This window comes from Ostrea edulis, chromosome 3, assembly GCF_947568905.1.
Source record: "Ostrea edulis chromosome 3, xbOstEdul1.1, whole genome shotgun sequence".
In the NCBI taxonomy this organism is placed as follows: domain Eukaryota; kingdom Metazoa; phylum Mollusca; class Bivalvia; order Ostreida; family Ostreidae; genus Ostrea; species Ostrea edulis.
In genome coordinates this window covers 91,495,391-91,513,242 of record NC_079166.1, presented here as the reverse complement: position 1 = coordinate 91,513,242, position 17,852 = coordinate 91,495,391, and the positions used below count along the sequence as shown (strand labels likewise).

The window sequence follows — 17,852 nt, the reverse complement described above, 5'->3', positions numbered from 1 at the left end:
GTAAAAGTTTCTACATTAACGAGAACTTTAACAACAAAAATAGATATATTAGAAAATATTTGTTTGGTTTACTAAACGAGAGATGAAGGCCACAGACACTGTAGATAAATCTTACCAGTCCCATGCAAGCACCAGAATTAGCAGAACATAGTGAATCAATGAAGGTTTGGACATCTCCTCTGTATTGGTTTAATCTATTTAAAAGAAAACAATTCAGTGATAATTTTTAATCCATTTCGTATAGTATAATTTCAGGAAATCAAAGTACGAAGAAGTCTATCTAGTATTCTTATATGAATTTACACTAATTGTACCAAGTCATGCGACTGTGAAAAACATATATTAGCATCAAATTAGATTTAAAACGAATGAAAATACAAATGCAGTCCGCTAGAAAATGATACCCTTCAAACAATCCACTCGAAAATGATACCCTTCAACCAGAAATACTACTATAACTCCATTTGAAAGTGTAATAATTGTGTATATATCTTAGGTAACAATACTTTACAAACCTGTTATATGAGCCGTTAGTTAGCTGTCTCTCAGGATTAGTGAACAGGAATGTGTTCTCCTGTAAGACTGAGAGCGTCGGCGTGTATATGACTGTGGATTACTTACTTGAGAAGTAGTTGTATTTTCCGCGAAATCGTCAATGTCATTCCCTATCGGACTTCCGATGAATAGTTTCCGCATGCTACAATGTAATATGCTGACCCTGATCAAGTTTCTTCTTTCTGTCTTCGTTTATCTCACACACTAACAGCATGTATCATTGATATCCTACACACACTAACACCATGCATCATTGACATTCTACACACACTAACAACATGTATCATTGACATCCTACACACACTAAGAGCATGTATCATTGACATCCTACACACAATAATAACATGTATCATTGACATCCTCTCTCAACAGCATTGGTTTAATCATACACACACTAACAACATGTATCATTGACATCCTACACACACTAACAGCATGCATCATTGACATCCTACACACACTAACAGCATGCATCATTGACATCCTAAACACACTAACAGCATGTATCATTGACATCCTACACACACTAACAGCATGTATCATTGACATCCTACACACACTAACAGCATGTATCATTGACATCCTACACACACTAACAGAATGCATCATTCACATCCTACACACACTAACAAAATGTATCATTGGCATCCTACACACACTAACAACATGTATCATTGATATCCTACACACACTAACAGCATGCATCATTGACATCCTGCACACACTAACAGCATGCATCATTGACATCCTCTCTCAACAGCATTGGTTTAATTATACACACACTAACAGCATGTATCATTGACATCCTACACACACTAACAGCATGCATCATTGACATCCTCTCTCAACAGCATTGGTTTAATCATACACACACTAACAGCATGCATCATTGACATCCTACACACACTAACAACATGTATCACTGACATCCTACACACATTAACAACATGTATCATTGACATCCTACACACACTAACAGCATGTATCACTGACATCCTACACACACTAACAACATGTATCATTGACATCCTACACACACTAACAGCATGTATCATTGACATCCTACACACAATAATAACATGTATCATTGACATCCTACACACACTAAAAACATGTATCATTGACATCCTCTCTCAATAACATTGGTTTAATCATACACACACTAACAGCATGCATCATTGACATCCTACACACACTAACAGCATGCATCATTGACATCCTACACACACTAACAACATGTATCATTGACATCCTACACACACTAACAGCATACATCATTGACATCATACACACACTAACAACATGCATCATTGACATCATACACACACTAACAGCATGCATCATTGACATCCTACACACACTAACAGCATGTATCATTGACATCCTACACACACTAACAACATGTATCATTGACATCCTACACAAACTAATAACATGTATCATTGACATCCTACACAAACTAATAATATGCATCATTGACATCCTACACACACTAACAGCATGTATCATTGACATCCTACACACACTAACAACATGTATCATTGACATCCTACACACACTAAGAGCATGTATCATTGACATCCTACACACAATAATAACATGTATCATTGACATCCTCTCTCAACAGCATTGGTTTAATCATACACACACTAACAACATGTATCATTGACATCCTACACACACTAACAGCATGCATCATTGACATCCTACACACACTAACAGCATGTATCATTGACATTCTACACACACTAACAACATGTATCATTGACATCCTACACAAACTAATAACATGTATCATTGACATCCTACACAAACTAATAACATGTATCATTGACATCCTACACACACTAACAACATGTATCATTGACATCCTACACACACTAACAACATGTATCATTGACATCCTACACACAATAACAGCATGTATCACTGACATCTTATACACATTAACAGCATGTATCACTGACATCCTAGACACACTAATCACATGTATCATTGACATCCTGCACACACTAACAACATGTATCAGTGACATCCTACACACACTAACAACATGTATCATTGACATCCTACACACAATAACAGCATGTATCACTGACATCCTATACACATTAACAGCATGTATCACTGACATCCTACACACACTAATCACATGTATCATTGACATCCTACACACACTAACAACATGCATCATTGACATCCTACACACACTAACAGCATGCATCATTGACATTCTACACACACAAACAGCATGTATCACTGACATCCTACACACACTAACAGCATGCATTATTGACATTCTACACACATTAACAGCATGTATCACTGACATCCTACACACACTAACAAGAGGCCCATGGGCCACATTGCTCACCTTAGTCACCTTGGCCCATATCTGAAGACTTTCCATATATATTTGCATGTAAAACCTTGGTCCCTATTATGGCCCAAACTACCCTTTGCAAACTTGAATCTACACTATGTCAGAAAGCTTTCATGTAAATGTCAACTTCTTTGGCCCAATGGTTCTTTCAAAGCTTTTTTCTATATTTGTATGTAAAACTTTGACCCCCCCCCCACTTGTGGCCCCATCCTACCCCCCGGGGACCATGATTTGAACAAACTTGAATCTGCACTATGTCAGAAAGTTTTCTTGTAAATATCAGCTTTTCTGACTCAGTGGTTATTGAGAAAAAGATTTTAACTATATATTTGTATGTAAAACTTTGATCCCCCTTGTGGTCCCATCCTACCCCCGGAGCCCATGATTTGAAGAAACTTGAATCTGCACTATGTCAGAAAGTTTTCATGTAAAAATCAGCTTTTCTGGCTTAGTGGTTCTTGAGAAGAAGATTTTTCCTATATATTTGTATGTAAAACTTTGATCCCCTATTGTGGCCCCATCCAACCCCCGGAGCCCATGATTTGAACAAACTTGAATCTGCATTATGTCAGGAAGCTTTCATGAAAATCTCAGCTTTTCTGGCTTAGTGGTTCTTGAGAAGAAGATTTTTAAAGTTTTCCCTATATATTTGTGTGTAAAACTTTGATCCCCCCTTGGGGCCCCATCTTATCCCCGGGGGGCCATGATTTGAACAAACTTGAATCTGCACTATGTCAGAAAGTTTTCATGTAAAAATCAGCTTTTCTGGCTTAGTGGTTCTTGAGAAGATTTTTAAAGATTTTTCCTATATATTTGTATGTAAAACTTTGACCCCCTATTGTGGCCCCATCCAACCCCAGGGGCCCATGATTTGAGCACACTTGAATCTGCATTATGTCAGGAAGCTTTCGTGTAAATCTCAGCTTTTCTGGCTTAGTGGTTCTTGAGAAGAAGATTTTTAAAGTTTTTCCCTATATATTTGTGTGCAAAACTTTGATCCCCCCATTGGGGCCCCATCCTATCCCGGGGGGGGGGGGGGGAGGCATGATTTGAACAAACTTGAATCTGCACTATGTCAGAAAGTTTTCATGTAAAAATCAGCTTTTCTGACTTAGTGGTTCTTGAGAAGAAGATTTTTAAAGATTTTTGCTATATATTTGTATGTAAAACTTTGATCCCCCCTTGTGGCCCCATCCTACCACCGGGGGCCATGATTTGAACACACTTGAATCTGCAATATGTCAGGAAGCTTTCAGGTAAATTTCAGCTTTTCTGGCCCAGTGGTTCTTGAGAAGAAGATTTTTAAATGACCCCACCCTATTTTTGCATTTTTGTGATTATCTCCCTTTTGAAAGGAACATGGCCTTTCATTTGAGCAAACTTGAAAGCCCTTCACCAAAGGATGCTTTTGGCCAATTTAGGTTGAAATTGGCCCAGTGGTTCTGGAGAAGAAGTCGAAAATGTGAAAAGTTTACAGACAGACGGACACACAGACAGACGGACGCCGGACAAAATGTGATCAGAATAGCTCACTTGAACCTTCGGTTCAGGTGAGCTAAAACATGTATCATTGACATCCTACACACACTAATAACAAGTATCATTGACATCCTACACACATTAACGGCATGCATCATTGACATCCTACACACACTAACAGCATGCATCATTGACATCCTACACACACTAACAGCATGCATCATTGACATCCTACACACACTAAAAACATGTATCATTGACATCCTCTCTCAATAGCATTGGTTTAATCATACACACACTAACAGCATGCATCACTGACATCCCACACACACTAACAGCGTGTATCATTGACATCATACACACACTAACAGCGTGTATCATTGACATCATACACACACTAACAGCATGTTTCATTGACATCCTACACACACTAACAGCATGTATCACTGACATCCTACACACACTAACAACATGTATCATTGACATCCTACACACACTAACAGCATGTATCATTGACATCCTACACACACTAACAGCATGCATCATTGACATCCTACACACACTAACAGCATGCATCATTGACATCCTACACACACTAACAGCATGTATCATTGACATCCTACACACACTAACAACATGTATCATTGACATCATAAACACACTAACAGCGTGTATCATTGACATCCTACACACACTAACAGCATGCATCATTGACATCCTACACACACTAACAGCATGTATCATTGACATCTTACATGCCCTAACAGCATGCATCATTGACATCCTCTCTCAATAGCATTGGTTTAATTATACACACACTAACAGCATGAATCATTGACATCCTCTCTCAACAACATTGGTTTAATTATTCACACACTAACAGCATGCATCATTGACATCCTACACACACTAACAGCATGTATCATTGACATCCTACACACACTAACAACATGTATCATTGATATCCTACACACACTAACAGCATGCATCATTGACATCCTCTCTCAACAGCATTGGGTTAATTATACACACACTTACAGCATGTATCATTGACATCCTCTCTCAACAGCATTGGTTTAATCATACACACACTAACAGCATGCATCATTGACATCCTACACACACTAACAAAATGTATCATTGGCATCCTACACACACTAACAACATGTATCATTGATATCCTACACACACTAACAGCATGCATCATGGACATCCTGCACACACTAACAGCATGCATCATTGAGATCCTCTCTCAACAGCATTGGTTAAATTATACACACACTAACAACATGTATCATTGACATCCTACACACACTAACAGCATGCACCATTGACATCCTCGCTCAACAGCATTGGTTTAATCATACACACACTAACAGCATGCATCATTGACATCCTACACACACTAACAGCATGTATCATTGACATCCTACACACACTAACAACATGTATCATTGACATCCTACACAACTAACAGCATGTATCACTGACATCCTACACACTCTAACAGGATGTATCTTTGACATCCTACACACTAATAACATGTATCACTGACATCCTACACACACTAACAGCATGTATCACTGACATCCTACACACACTAACAACATGTATCATTGACATCCTACACACACTAACAGCATGTATCATTGACATCCTACACACAATAATAACATGTATCATTGACATCCTACACACACTAAAACATGTTTCATTGACATCCTCTCTCAATAGCATTGGTTCAATCATACACACACTAACAGCATGCATCATTGACATCCTACACACACTAACAGCATGCATCATTGACATCCTACACACAATAACAGGATGTATCACTGACATCCTACACACACTAACAGCATGCATCATTGACATCCTACACACACTAACAGCATGTGTCACTGACATCTTACACACACTAACAGCATGTATCACTGACATCCTCCACACTAACAACATGTATCATTGACATCCTCCACACTAACAGCATGTATCATTGACATCCTACACACACTAACAACATGTATCATTGACATCCTACACACACTAACAGCATACATCATTGACATCATACACACACTAACAACATGCATCATTGACATCCTACACACACTAACAGCATGCATCATTGACATCCTACACACACTAACAGCATGTATCATTGACATTCTACACACACTAACAACATGTATCATTGACATCCTACACAAACTAATAACATGTATCATTGACATCCTACACAAACTAATAACATGTATCATTGACATCCTACACACACTAACAACATGTATCATTGACATCCTACACACACTAACAACATGTATCATTGACATCCTACACACAATAACAGCATGTATCACTGACATCTTATTCACATTAACAGCATGTATCACTGACATCCTAGAGACACTAATCACATGTATCATTGACATCCTGCACACACTAACAACATGTATCACTGACATCCTACACACACTAACAACATGTATCATTGACATCCTACACACACTAACAACATGTATCATTGACATCCTACACACAATAACAGCATGTATCACTGACATCTTATACACATTAACAACATATATCACTGACATCCTAGACACACTAATCACATGTATCATTGACATCCTGCACACACTAACAACATGTATCAGTGACATCCTACACACACTAACAACATGTATCATTGACATCCTACACACAATAACAGCATGTATCACTGACATCCTATACACATTAACAGCATGTATCACTGACATCCTACACACACTAATCACATGTATCATTGACATCCTACACACACTAACAACATGTATCACTGACATCCTACACACACTAAGAACATGCATCATTGACATCCTACACATACTAACAGCATGCATCATTGACATTCTACACACACAAACAGCATGTATCACTGACATCCTACACACACTAACAGCATGCATCATTGACATTCTACACACATTAACAGCATGTATCACTGACATCCTACACAGACTAACAAGAGGCCCATGGGCCACATTGCTCACCTTAGTCACCTTGGCCCATATCTGAAGACTTTCCATATATATTTGCATGTAAAACCTTGGTCCCTATTATGGCCCAAACTACCCTTTGCAAACTTGAATCTACACTATGTCAGAAAGCTTTCATGTAAATGTCAACTTCTTTGGCCCAATGGTTCTTTCAAAGCCTTTTTCTATATTTGTATGTAAAACTTTGACCCCCCCCCCACTTGTGGCCCCATCCTACCCCCCGGGGACCATGATTTGAACAAACTTGAATCTGCACTATGTCAGAAAGTTTTCTTGTAAATATCAGCTTTTCTGACTCAGTGGTTATTGAGAAAAAGATTTTAACTATATATTTGTATGTAAAACTTTGATCCCCCTTGTGGTCCCATCCTACCCCCGGAGCCCATGATTTGAAGAAACTTGAATCTGCACTATGTCAGAAAGTTTTCATGTAAAAATCAGCTTTTCTGGCTTAGTGGTTCTTGAGAAGAAGATTTTTCCTATATATTTGTATGTAAAACTTTGATCCCCTATTGTGGCCCCATCCAACCCCCGGAGCCCATGATTTGAACAAACTTGAATCTGCATTATGTCAGGAAGCTTTCATGAAAATCTCAGCTTTTCTGGCTTAGTGGTTCTTGAGAAGAAGATTTTTAAAGTTTTTCCCTATATATTTGTGTGTAAAACTTTGATCCCCCCTTGGGGCCCCATCTTATCCCCGGGGGCCATGATTTGAACAAACTTGAATCTGCACTATGTCAGAAAGTTTTCATGTAAAAATCAGGTTTTCTGGCTCAGTGGTTCTTGAGAAGAAGATTTTTAAAGTTTTTCCCTATATATTTGTGTGTAAAACTTTGATCCCCCCTTGGGGCCCCATCTTATCCCCGGGGGGCCATGATTTGAACAAACTTGAATCTGCACTATGTCAGAAAGTTTTCATGTAAAAATCAGCTTTTCTGGCTTAGTGGTTCTTGAGAAGATTTTTAAAGATTTTTCCTATATATTTGGATGTAAAACTTTGATCCCCTATTGTGGTCCCATCCAACCCCAGGGGCCCATGATTTGAGCACACTTGAATCTGCATTATGTCAGGAAGCTTTCGTGTAAATCTCAGCTTTTCTGGCTTAGTGGTTCTTGAGAAGAAGATTTTTAAAGTTTTTCCCTATATATTTGTGTGCAAAACTTTGATCCCCCCATTGGGGCCCCATCCTATCCCCGGGGGGGGGATGATTTGAACAAACTTGAATCTGCACTATGTCAGGAAGTTTTCATGTAAAAATCAGCTTTTCTGACTCAGTGGTTCTTGAGAAGAAGATTTTTAAAGATTTTTCCTATATATTTGTATGTAAAACTTTGATCCCCTATTGTGGCCCCATCCAACCCCTAGGGCCCATGATTTGAACAAACTTGAATCTGCATTATGTCAGGAAGCTTTCATGTAAATCTCAGCTTTTCTGGCTTAGTGGTTCTTGAGAAGAAGATTTTTAAAGTTTTTCTCTATATATTTGTGTGTAAAAACTTTGACCCCCCCCCCTTGGGGCCCCATCTTATCCCTGGGGGCCATGATTTGAACAAACTTGAATCTGCACTATGTCAGAAAGTTTTCATGTAAAAATCAGCTTTTCTGACTTAGTGGTTCTTGAGAAGAAGATTTTTAAAGATTTTTGCTATATATTTGTATGTAAAAACTTTGATCCCCCCTTGTGGCCCCATCCTACCACCGGGGGCCATGATTTGAACACACTTGAATCTGCAATATGTCAGGAAGCTTTCAGGTAAATTTCAGCTTTTCTGGCCCAGTGGTTCTTGAGAAGAAGATTTTTAAATGACCCCACCCTATTTTTTGCATTTTTGTGATTATCTCCCTTTTGAAAGGGACATGACCTTTCATTTGAGCAAACTTGAAAGCCCTTCACCGAAAGATGCTTTTGGCCAATTTAGGTTGAAATTGGCCCAGTGGTTCTCGAGAAGAAGTCGAAAATGTGAAAAGTTTACAGACAGACGGACAGACGGACACACAGACAGACGGACGCCGGACAAAATGTGATCAGAATAGCTCACTTGAACCTTCGGTTCAGGTGAGCTAAACAATGTATCATTGACATCCTACACACACTAATAACAAGTATCATTGACATCCTACACACATTAACGGCATGCATCATTGACATCCTACACACACTAACAGCATGCATCATTGACATCCTACACACACTAACAGCATGTATCATTGACATCCTACACACACTAACAGCATGTATCACTGACATCCTACACACACTAACAGCATGTATCATTGACATCCTACACACACTAACAGCATGTATCACTGACATCCTACACACACTAACAGCATGTATCATTGACATCCTACACACACTAACAGCATGTATCATTGACATCCTACACACACTAACAGCATGTATCATTGACATCCTACACACACTAACAGCATGTATCACTGACATCCTACACACACTAACAATATGTATCATTGACATCCTACACACACTAACAACATGTATCATTGACATCTTACATACCCTAACAGCATGCATCATTGACATCCTCTCTCAATAGCATTGGTTTAATTATACACACACTAACAGCATGAATCATTGACATCCTCTCTCAACAACATTGGTTTAATTATTCACACACTAACAGCATGCATCATTGACATCCTACACACACTAACATCATGCAATAGCATGGTTTAGGTATACACACTCTATGTATATCACACACACTAACATCATACATCAATGACATCCTCTCTCAATAGCATGGTTTAATTATACACACACTAACAGCATGCAATAGCATGGTTTAAATATACACACTCTACGTATATCACACACACTACCATCATACATCAATGACATCCTCTCTCAATAGCATTGGTTCAATTATACACACTCTAACAAATTTCTATCTGAATTCAGAAAATAAAAAACATGATAGTAATACAATTAGTCAGAATCGAAAGTAATTAGCAATCACTCCTAATAAGTGTAAAAATGAATAGTAATTAGGATAAATTCATTTAATTATGAAATGATTTACTAAGTTTTGACAGAATTACTTATATTGGTGTGTCCAAGGGTCTGTGTTTGCCCAACTATCTATTTTGAATTGATTTTAGGAGTTATGAGATTGATCACTGTTCGTTATCTTCACCTTTCATTATGATTGATAATATCATTTAAAAGATTTTCAAAGATTTCCCCTACATATTCGGATGTCAAACTTTGATTCACTATTGTGGCCCCACCATACCACTGAGGTCATGAAATTTACAAACTTGAATGTGCACTATGTCTGGAAGCTGTCATTTAAATTTCTTATCAATATTTTTTTTTAGATTTTTAAATGCCTCATCCTAATTTTGTATTTTTGTGATGCTCTCCCCTTTAAAGTGGATATGACCGTTGATGATTTGTACCAAGTTTTATTGAAACTGGCGAGCTATTTCGTTACATTCCCCCCTGTCTTGTCCTTCATTTGAATAAACCCGATTTTCTTTCACCAAAGGATGCATCGTGCCAAGTTTGGTTGAAATTGGCCCTGTGGTTTTGGAGAAGACGTCAAATATGTAAAATGTTTACAGACAGATGGACAGACAAGTGATCAGAAAAGCTCACTTTAGCCAAAACTATAATAAGCAATGCAATAATACTTTATGTAATGTACTAATAATAATAATAAAAATTTATATAGCGCCTTAAATGTATATAAAACAAATTACTCTAAGGCGCTTTACAAGGGTAAGAAGAGGAATGCAATAAGAAAGCACAATTAAATGAAATCAGATGACAATATGACATTGGATCTCAAATCTGTAAAATTATCAAAATAAAGCACTAGTTTTAAGATCGATAGGTAAAAGTTATTTTTATAGTTTTTGTTTTGTTGGCGTATGTTTTTTTTTTTGGGGGGGGGGGGGGGGGCTTTTTCTTTTCTTATTTAAAAAGGAAGAACTTGATACATTGTCGGTATGGATTGAAAGTATACAAGGGATATTAAAATCCCGCATTAGATACATCAAAACAAAAGATCATACCATCTATCATACATCTAAATCAGAAGTGATAGAAGAATTAGATAGATTACATGAGGAGTATGTTTGGTCCCAGCCGATAAGGCTTTTAACAGCATTGTCTTTGTTTGTAAGGCTCATTATTACAAGTGTATTTTAAAGAACCTGGCATTAATTTCAGATTTTGCATTCGTACTTATACTTATATTTAGTATCCCAGTTTCGTTTAAAGTCAATATTTCGCAAATTATATGGTCGTTATAACAATCTAGTTCGCCAATACAACCTATCATTGGGTCAAATGCTGTCTTACTTGTTTCATACAGATTTTTAGGGCCGTTCTTAGCACACTAATTTTGACTACGGATAACTCCGTTTACCTGATCAAGATACAGGGCTCACAGCAGGTGAGACCGGTCAATAGAGGATGCTTACACCTCTTCGGCACTTGATTGCATCTCTGATGTGTTCAGGGGTCCTTGGTTGATTGTATATTATTTATCGTCCCGCTCGAGAATCGTTTACTCAGATGAAGACGTCTACAATGCCGGTGAAGGGCTATAAAATGTAGGCCTATGATCGGTGCTCATAGCTTATGAGGAGGGAGGGATCTCTATCGTGCCACACCTGCTGTGACACAGGGCCTCGCTTGTTGCGGTCTCATCCGAAGGACCGCCCAATATAGTAACCTTTATACACAATCAAGGGAGTACTGAGGACCTAGTTTAACCCGGATCTCCTTGGATGTAAAGGGTTCCGTGCTTGTCCTACTCTTAATTTTGTATTTCCCATTGGAGTTATGTTCACAGTTCGTTAGCTTGCCATTCCTTTGCATTTGACCCTGGGACAGGTTGTATTGATAAACTGGATATTTATAATAACCATAGAATTCGTGATATGCTGACTTCATACGAAACTGCTGAAACGACAGTAACACCAAATTGTTTATCAGTAGTCTGCCTCGATTTAAAAACTGATCATACACGGAAAAAGCTCTTTGAGAGATATCAACACCATATGCAGGTGATAATGGAAAATTGCTGCATAAATATGGGAAGTTGACGATGAAGAAGCTGGAATCATCACATTTGTCATAGAGTTGAGTTGATAGTTTGCCGTTCACATTTATGTTAAAATAGAAAATATCTAAGTACGAAGCAGATGTGGAAGACCCTGTGGTGTCTTTTATTTTGAGTTCCTTGAGATAATATATGGAATTGACATATGAATGAAAACGATTCTTGCTAATATTGAAAGATTTCAAATTCGAACAATACGCAAAACGTTTCGTTTAAAACTCATTTCAAGTGATTTGATAAGTAGCACGAGAACTAAATTGGAAATCAATAAGCTTATCTTTATGGTTTACATGGCTCGACCTCGGGTCATATTATGTGGTGTCCTTTATTCTCTTAAAGGCATACTGGCTATCACTTTCGTGTTGGCTTATTTCATGTTTTAGCTTACAGATTTAAACATGGGTGGTATTCATAAATGACATTACCTGTAAAATTAACAGAATTCCATTACGAAAAAAGAAAGCGAAAGCAGATGTTTTCTCAGAAGAATGGAAACCCTTATATTATGTTAATCAGCTACCGGCGCCCGTTGTCCAGTGATAAGAAAAGAGCGCATTGGTGCTGATCACTCTTCGTGGTGTTCGGAAAGTACAAAGGTTGGTTACACTCACTATATATATATTATATATATATATATATATATATATATATATATATATATATATATATATATATAATATTATATACTGGGGGGCTGAATAATTGTTATGCGTATATGAAATAGATAAAATGTTGTTGTGAACTTAGTTTCAGTCGTGCATGTCCTCGGTAAGTTTCTCGTAGTCAATATCTTAATACTATTGTAATTTCCGAAAACAAAATAGTGCTAGATTGGATGTTTGATAAATTGCTTTTTCTGAAAATTAACATTGATTAAGAACATCACTGAACAAGCAAATGCTTTTCTTTTAAACAGATTAAACCAATACAGAGATGTTCAATTCTTCATTGATTCGATATGTTCTGCTGTTTATGATGTTTGTATGGGACTGGTATGGATTATACTAAAATAGCTTTGACTTTCTTGTGATTTCATTGTATGTGAATACCGCTGCATATACGTACATGTATGACAAAACTTACATTTTCACTAAGTTGGTGCCTTTTCTCTACTATGAAAAATTACATGTAGAATTCAGGCGCGGAAGAACAAAATATGTGTGCATCATTTTAAAGAAAATTAATTATAATATTTTCAAAGACTGCATTTGGATTGATACGATTATACTGAAGTTATGATGAAATCACCCTACATTAATCTGGCACTTTAAAGCGAGGGAAATATCTCACTTCCTTGTTTTTCTGTTTGTACAGTGATAAGGGACAGGTTGCAGCAAACGATTTTGACCACTTTATTTTAGCATTCCAGTGGCCTGTGACATTTTGTGAAAATACAAAGGTACGTAGAAACCAGATTACTTGTTTCAAAGGGGTCTGTATCACCTTAAAGCGATATCTTTAAAAGTCTGAAATGATGGTAATCAAAATTCATTTTTCTTAGTGTGGGATTCCACTTCCACATTATTGGACCATCCATGGATTTTGGTATGTATCAATCATTCAATCAATCAATTAATGATCCAATCAATCAATGAATAAATGATTCAATAAATCAATAAATGATTTAATCAATCAATTAATGATCCAATCAATCAGTTAATCATCTAATTAATCGTTTAATCAATCAATCAATCAATTAATTGTTAAAATATATCAATTAATTGTTCACTCAATCAATTAAACATTCAATCAATCACTTGATTATTCAATCAATCGATTAATGGTTCAATCAATCAATAAATTAATAATTCATTCAATCAAATAATTGTTTAATCAATCAATTAATTGTTCAGTCAATTAATCATTCAATCAATCAGCTAATTGTTCAATCAATCAATCTTTCAAACCATAAAACATGTGATCACGGTTGTTCATTTGTTACCAGCTGTAGACATTTGGTGTTTATATTCGATATCCTTCATACAATGCACTCTTTAAAGGCCCTCAAAATCCGATGGTTCTCCTGTTCAAGATTGCTCAAAGGTCAATTTTGACGAACAACAAATTCCGAAGGTTTGTATAAATTATGTTCATTATTTGTGAAGACTTAGTTTTTTCTCTGGAGGCGGTTTAATGAAGAACGTTCATGAAATTAAGGGTGGGGGGGGGGGGACTCCAGCCTACCTGAAGGTTTTTCTTTTGCATATGAAATACGATTGAAGTCAGCATTTCGCAAATTCTATGGTCGTTATAACGATCTAGTTCGTCAATACAACCTCGTATTGGGTCAAATGTTGTCTGACGTGTTTCATACCGATTGTTAAGCCGTTCTTGGCACACTGATTTTGACTGCGGATAACTCCGTTTACCTGATCAGGATATGGGTCCCACGGCGGGTGTGACCGGTCAACAGGGGATGCTTACTCCTCCTAGGCACCTGATCCCACCTCTGGTGTGTCCAGGGGTCCGTGTTTGCCCAACTATCTATTTTGTATTGCCTGTAGGAGTTATGAGATTCATCACTGTTCGTTATCTTCACCTTGCATACAGGAGACAAGATCTCACATGGACAGGATATGGCCGGATTTACTTGGAAGCGGAGTGCACTCACAATTCTGGTATAACGCTTCCATTCATAAACGAATTTGGGTTTTGAAAAAAAAGTTTTCCAAATACATGCATCAACAAATAAAAAAATAAAACCGCGAAAACGGAATGATCTTCTCCGCTAATTAGCATCTTGCTATAGATGATAAGATAATGTTAAATGTAGGTTGTTTGTAAACATCATCTAAAATGACCGATCTGAGATGGTTGTAATTCATCTTGATAGGTCACGACAATGGAAGAAACACGGAACATGTGCTGACGTGCCCGGCACAAGGACAGTGGAGGGATATTTCACAAAGGCCATTGAATTAGCCAACCGGTACAACATTTCTGGGTAAGCAAATGACAGCTAAACTTGTAGATACTGTAAATTGATTGATTGTTTCTTGTGTAACGTCTCGCTCGAGAATTTTTCGCTCATATGGACATTTAAAATCTGACAACCTAGAAGTCCCACTTCAGTATCATGTTAATACATACATATACTTCTTTTATCAGAAACCTGGCAGGCAATCGTATAAATGAAGGGGGTTCCTATGAATTAAGTGTAATGTACAATGTTACAATCAACCATTGCATGTCTACATATGTATATTCCAAACTAAATTCCTTTTTTTAAATTTTCCAGTTGCAGACCATAGAAGATGCCATCGCTATTGGAACTAGTCACAAACCCTACATACAACTGAGAGAAGTCAGGAAAAAACAGAGGGTAATTATTTACAACAGTCAAACATTACTTGGTACATATGACATTTGTATCTATAGTATACGTACACAAGGGGGATTGTATTTTAATTTGATTATCATTACTGCTTTTCTTGTAGCCTCTGTGGCTGTCTGAAGTCCGAATTTGCTTCAGTAAAACCTTTGTTGCAATTGATTGCCATAAGAAGAATTCTTATCGGGGGAAAGTTCTGTATCCACGCTGGCAGACATCTGGACAGAGCGGTATGACGTCACACAACGGACAAAGTCCGGTTTCAGCGTCTATAGCATTGGTGTATTCTCTTGTGATTAGTCTAAAAACTATGCTTTAACTCTTTGCCTATCACGTCGCCTATGACGTAACAGTAGCATTTGCTTTCGCCGCTGAATGATGACGTTATCCTTTTTCCCACAGCGCTTTGGAGTTGATTTGTGAAAATTCGGATTTTTTAACACATTTCTTCATAGCGTTTTCCATTATTATATATTCTGTTAGTTTATCGCGGATAGTTCTGATAAAAGCTGATACTTTAAGACTGTCAAATCGGGAGTGAAAGCAAGTGAAAAATTACGATAATTATCGGATAAAATATTTTTTTTTGAAAAGATATATTATCCAAAATTCGCTTTTTTTTTTATCTTATTATTTTTATTTTATTAATTCTTGAACATGTATGTTTGTTTAACAAAGAAATACCACGAATGAATACTTGCTTATCTACTAGTATTTTTTAAAATCATATCAATATATCTACATTTCCAATGGGTTTTTTCCCTTTGATATGTTCTGTATATTATTTGATTTCAAAGAAAAAACGTAGTAAATTCAGTTTTAGACAAGGTTTAACATATTCATTTATACTGACGACTGATTCAAATGATTGAAAACTGTTTATGTGAACATTAAATGTACGATTCTATGAGGTACAGTGTAAATTCACACCGACCACAGAATGATAAAAACCTGTACATAAGAATACATAGGAAAATGATATTAGACCTCCATAGAATCTATTGTATCATGATTATTCTCAATTAGGCATTTCATCTAAGAAAGCTTGATGTTGTCAAACTAGATAGGTTAAAGCATTGTTATACCAATTCACTAATATAATATACACGGATAGCGCCGTTTACCTGATCAAGATATACGGCTCACGGGGGGGGGGGGGGGGGGGCGACGGGCGACAGGGGATGCTTACTCCTCCTCTAGTGTATCCAGGGGTCGGTGTTTGCCCAACTATCTATTTTGAATTGCTAAAAGGAGTTATGAGATTGATCACTTTTCGTTACCCTCACCTTTCATTTACATCTCTAAGAGTTTGGGTATAAAAGTGGGTTCCTCTGATGCATTGATGAAATCTGTAAACTACGAAACCAAATCGAAACTAACAAAACCAATCGAAAACTAGATCAGACGAAATGAAACCCAATTTCGAAACCAAACGAGAAAAAGTTGGCTTAAAGTTTCAGGTTAATCATTTCTTCTTTTCCAAAAAAGGAATGTTCGAGGTAATTATCCTCACGCAGATTAACAAAAAAAGTTAATTTAACGGTCAGTGATCATTCTCGTGAATCCTATAAAGAATAAAAGGATTAAGAGGAGTCCTCCGGGCATAGTAGAAGTGGGATCAGGTGCCTAGGGGGAGTAAACATCCCATGTCGACTGGTCACACACACCATGAGCCCTAAATCAATCTATATTTTAATGTGAAATCCTGCCATTGCATGGTAGCTGTATTTTTACTTTATCACAAAGGGCGGGACTTTCTTCCGATCTCTCTTTCATCGACAGTTCAGGAAACATGTCTCAAAACATTGGAAATCTTGTAAGTTAATAACAATTATTCATCCGAAACAAAGGAATGTATTATCTAATTTGTTTGTATATATGGTAGGCCTAAAAGATGTTTTAAAGGTAATTCACAATAAAGGTGCAAGAAGCAGCACCTGCGATTGAAGAGAGAGAGAGAGAG

The 17,852-nt window shown here is 37.1% G+C and overlaps 2 protein-coding genes across 7 annotated transcripts in view; one reads left to right on the top strand and one right to left on the bottom strand.

The window, feature by feature from the left end:
* LOC125675571 (uncharacterized) overlaps positions 1-17,852 on the bottom strand; it is a 45,760-nt gene that overhangs the window by 11,792 nt on the left and 16,116 nt on the right. For 2 of the 5 annotated variants that reach the window (XM_048913311.2, XM_048913309.2), the window contains 2 exons: positions 622-697; positions 116-194 (listed from right to left, as the gene is read on the bottom strand). In XM_048913311.2, the coding sequence (XP_048769268.1) occupies positions 116-174 (59 nt within the window). In that variant the 5' untranslated portion in view covers positions 175-194; positions 622-697. Of the gene's footprint in view, positions 1-115; positions 195-515; positions 698-12,983; positions 13,092-17,852 lie in introns of those variants that run through there. The other 3 variants (XM_056159402.1, XM_048913308.2, XM_048913312.2) reach the window with 3 other exon arrangements.
* LOC125675574 (uncharacterized) lies at positions 13,042-16,799 on the top strand. Of its 2 annotated transcripts, none has more exons than XM_048913314.2 (9): positions 13,042-13,154; positions 13,475-13,550; positions 13,873-13,957; positions 14,060-14,103; positions 14,559-14,631; positions 15,109-15,176; positions 15,392-15,502; positions 15,797-15,880; positions 15,996-16,799. In XM_048913314.2, the coding sequence occupies exons 2-8, from the start codon at positions 13,492-13,494 to the stop codon at positions 15,807-15,809; spliced, it is 453 nt and encodes a 150-aa protein (XP_048769271.2). In that variant the 5' UTR covers positions 13,042-13,154; positions 13,475-13,491; the 3' UTR covers positions 15,810-15,880; positions 15,996-16,799. The 2 variants fall into 2 exon arrangements, with proteins under 2 accessions (XP_048769271.2, XP_048769272.2); XM_048913315.2 differs by lacking the exon at positions 13,042-13,154 and adding an exon at positions 13,255-13,326.

Bases quoted from the DNA above. Each gene is read 5' to 3' on its own strand.
- LOC125675574 (XM_048913314.2), top strand. From the start codon at position 13,492: ATGTTCAATTCTTCATTGATTCGATATGTTCTGCTGTTTATGATGTTT. The intron at 14,104-14,558 runs GTATGTATCAAT...CACTCTTTAAAG, and splicing joins TGGACCATCCATGGATTTTG to GCCCTCAAAATCCGATGGTT. The intron at 15,177-15,391 runs GTATAACGCTTC...TCATCTTGATAG, and splicing joins GGAGTGCACTCACAATTCTG to GTCACGACAATGGAAGAAAC.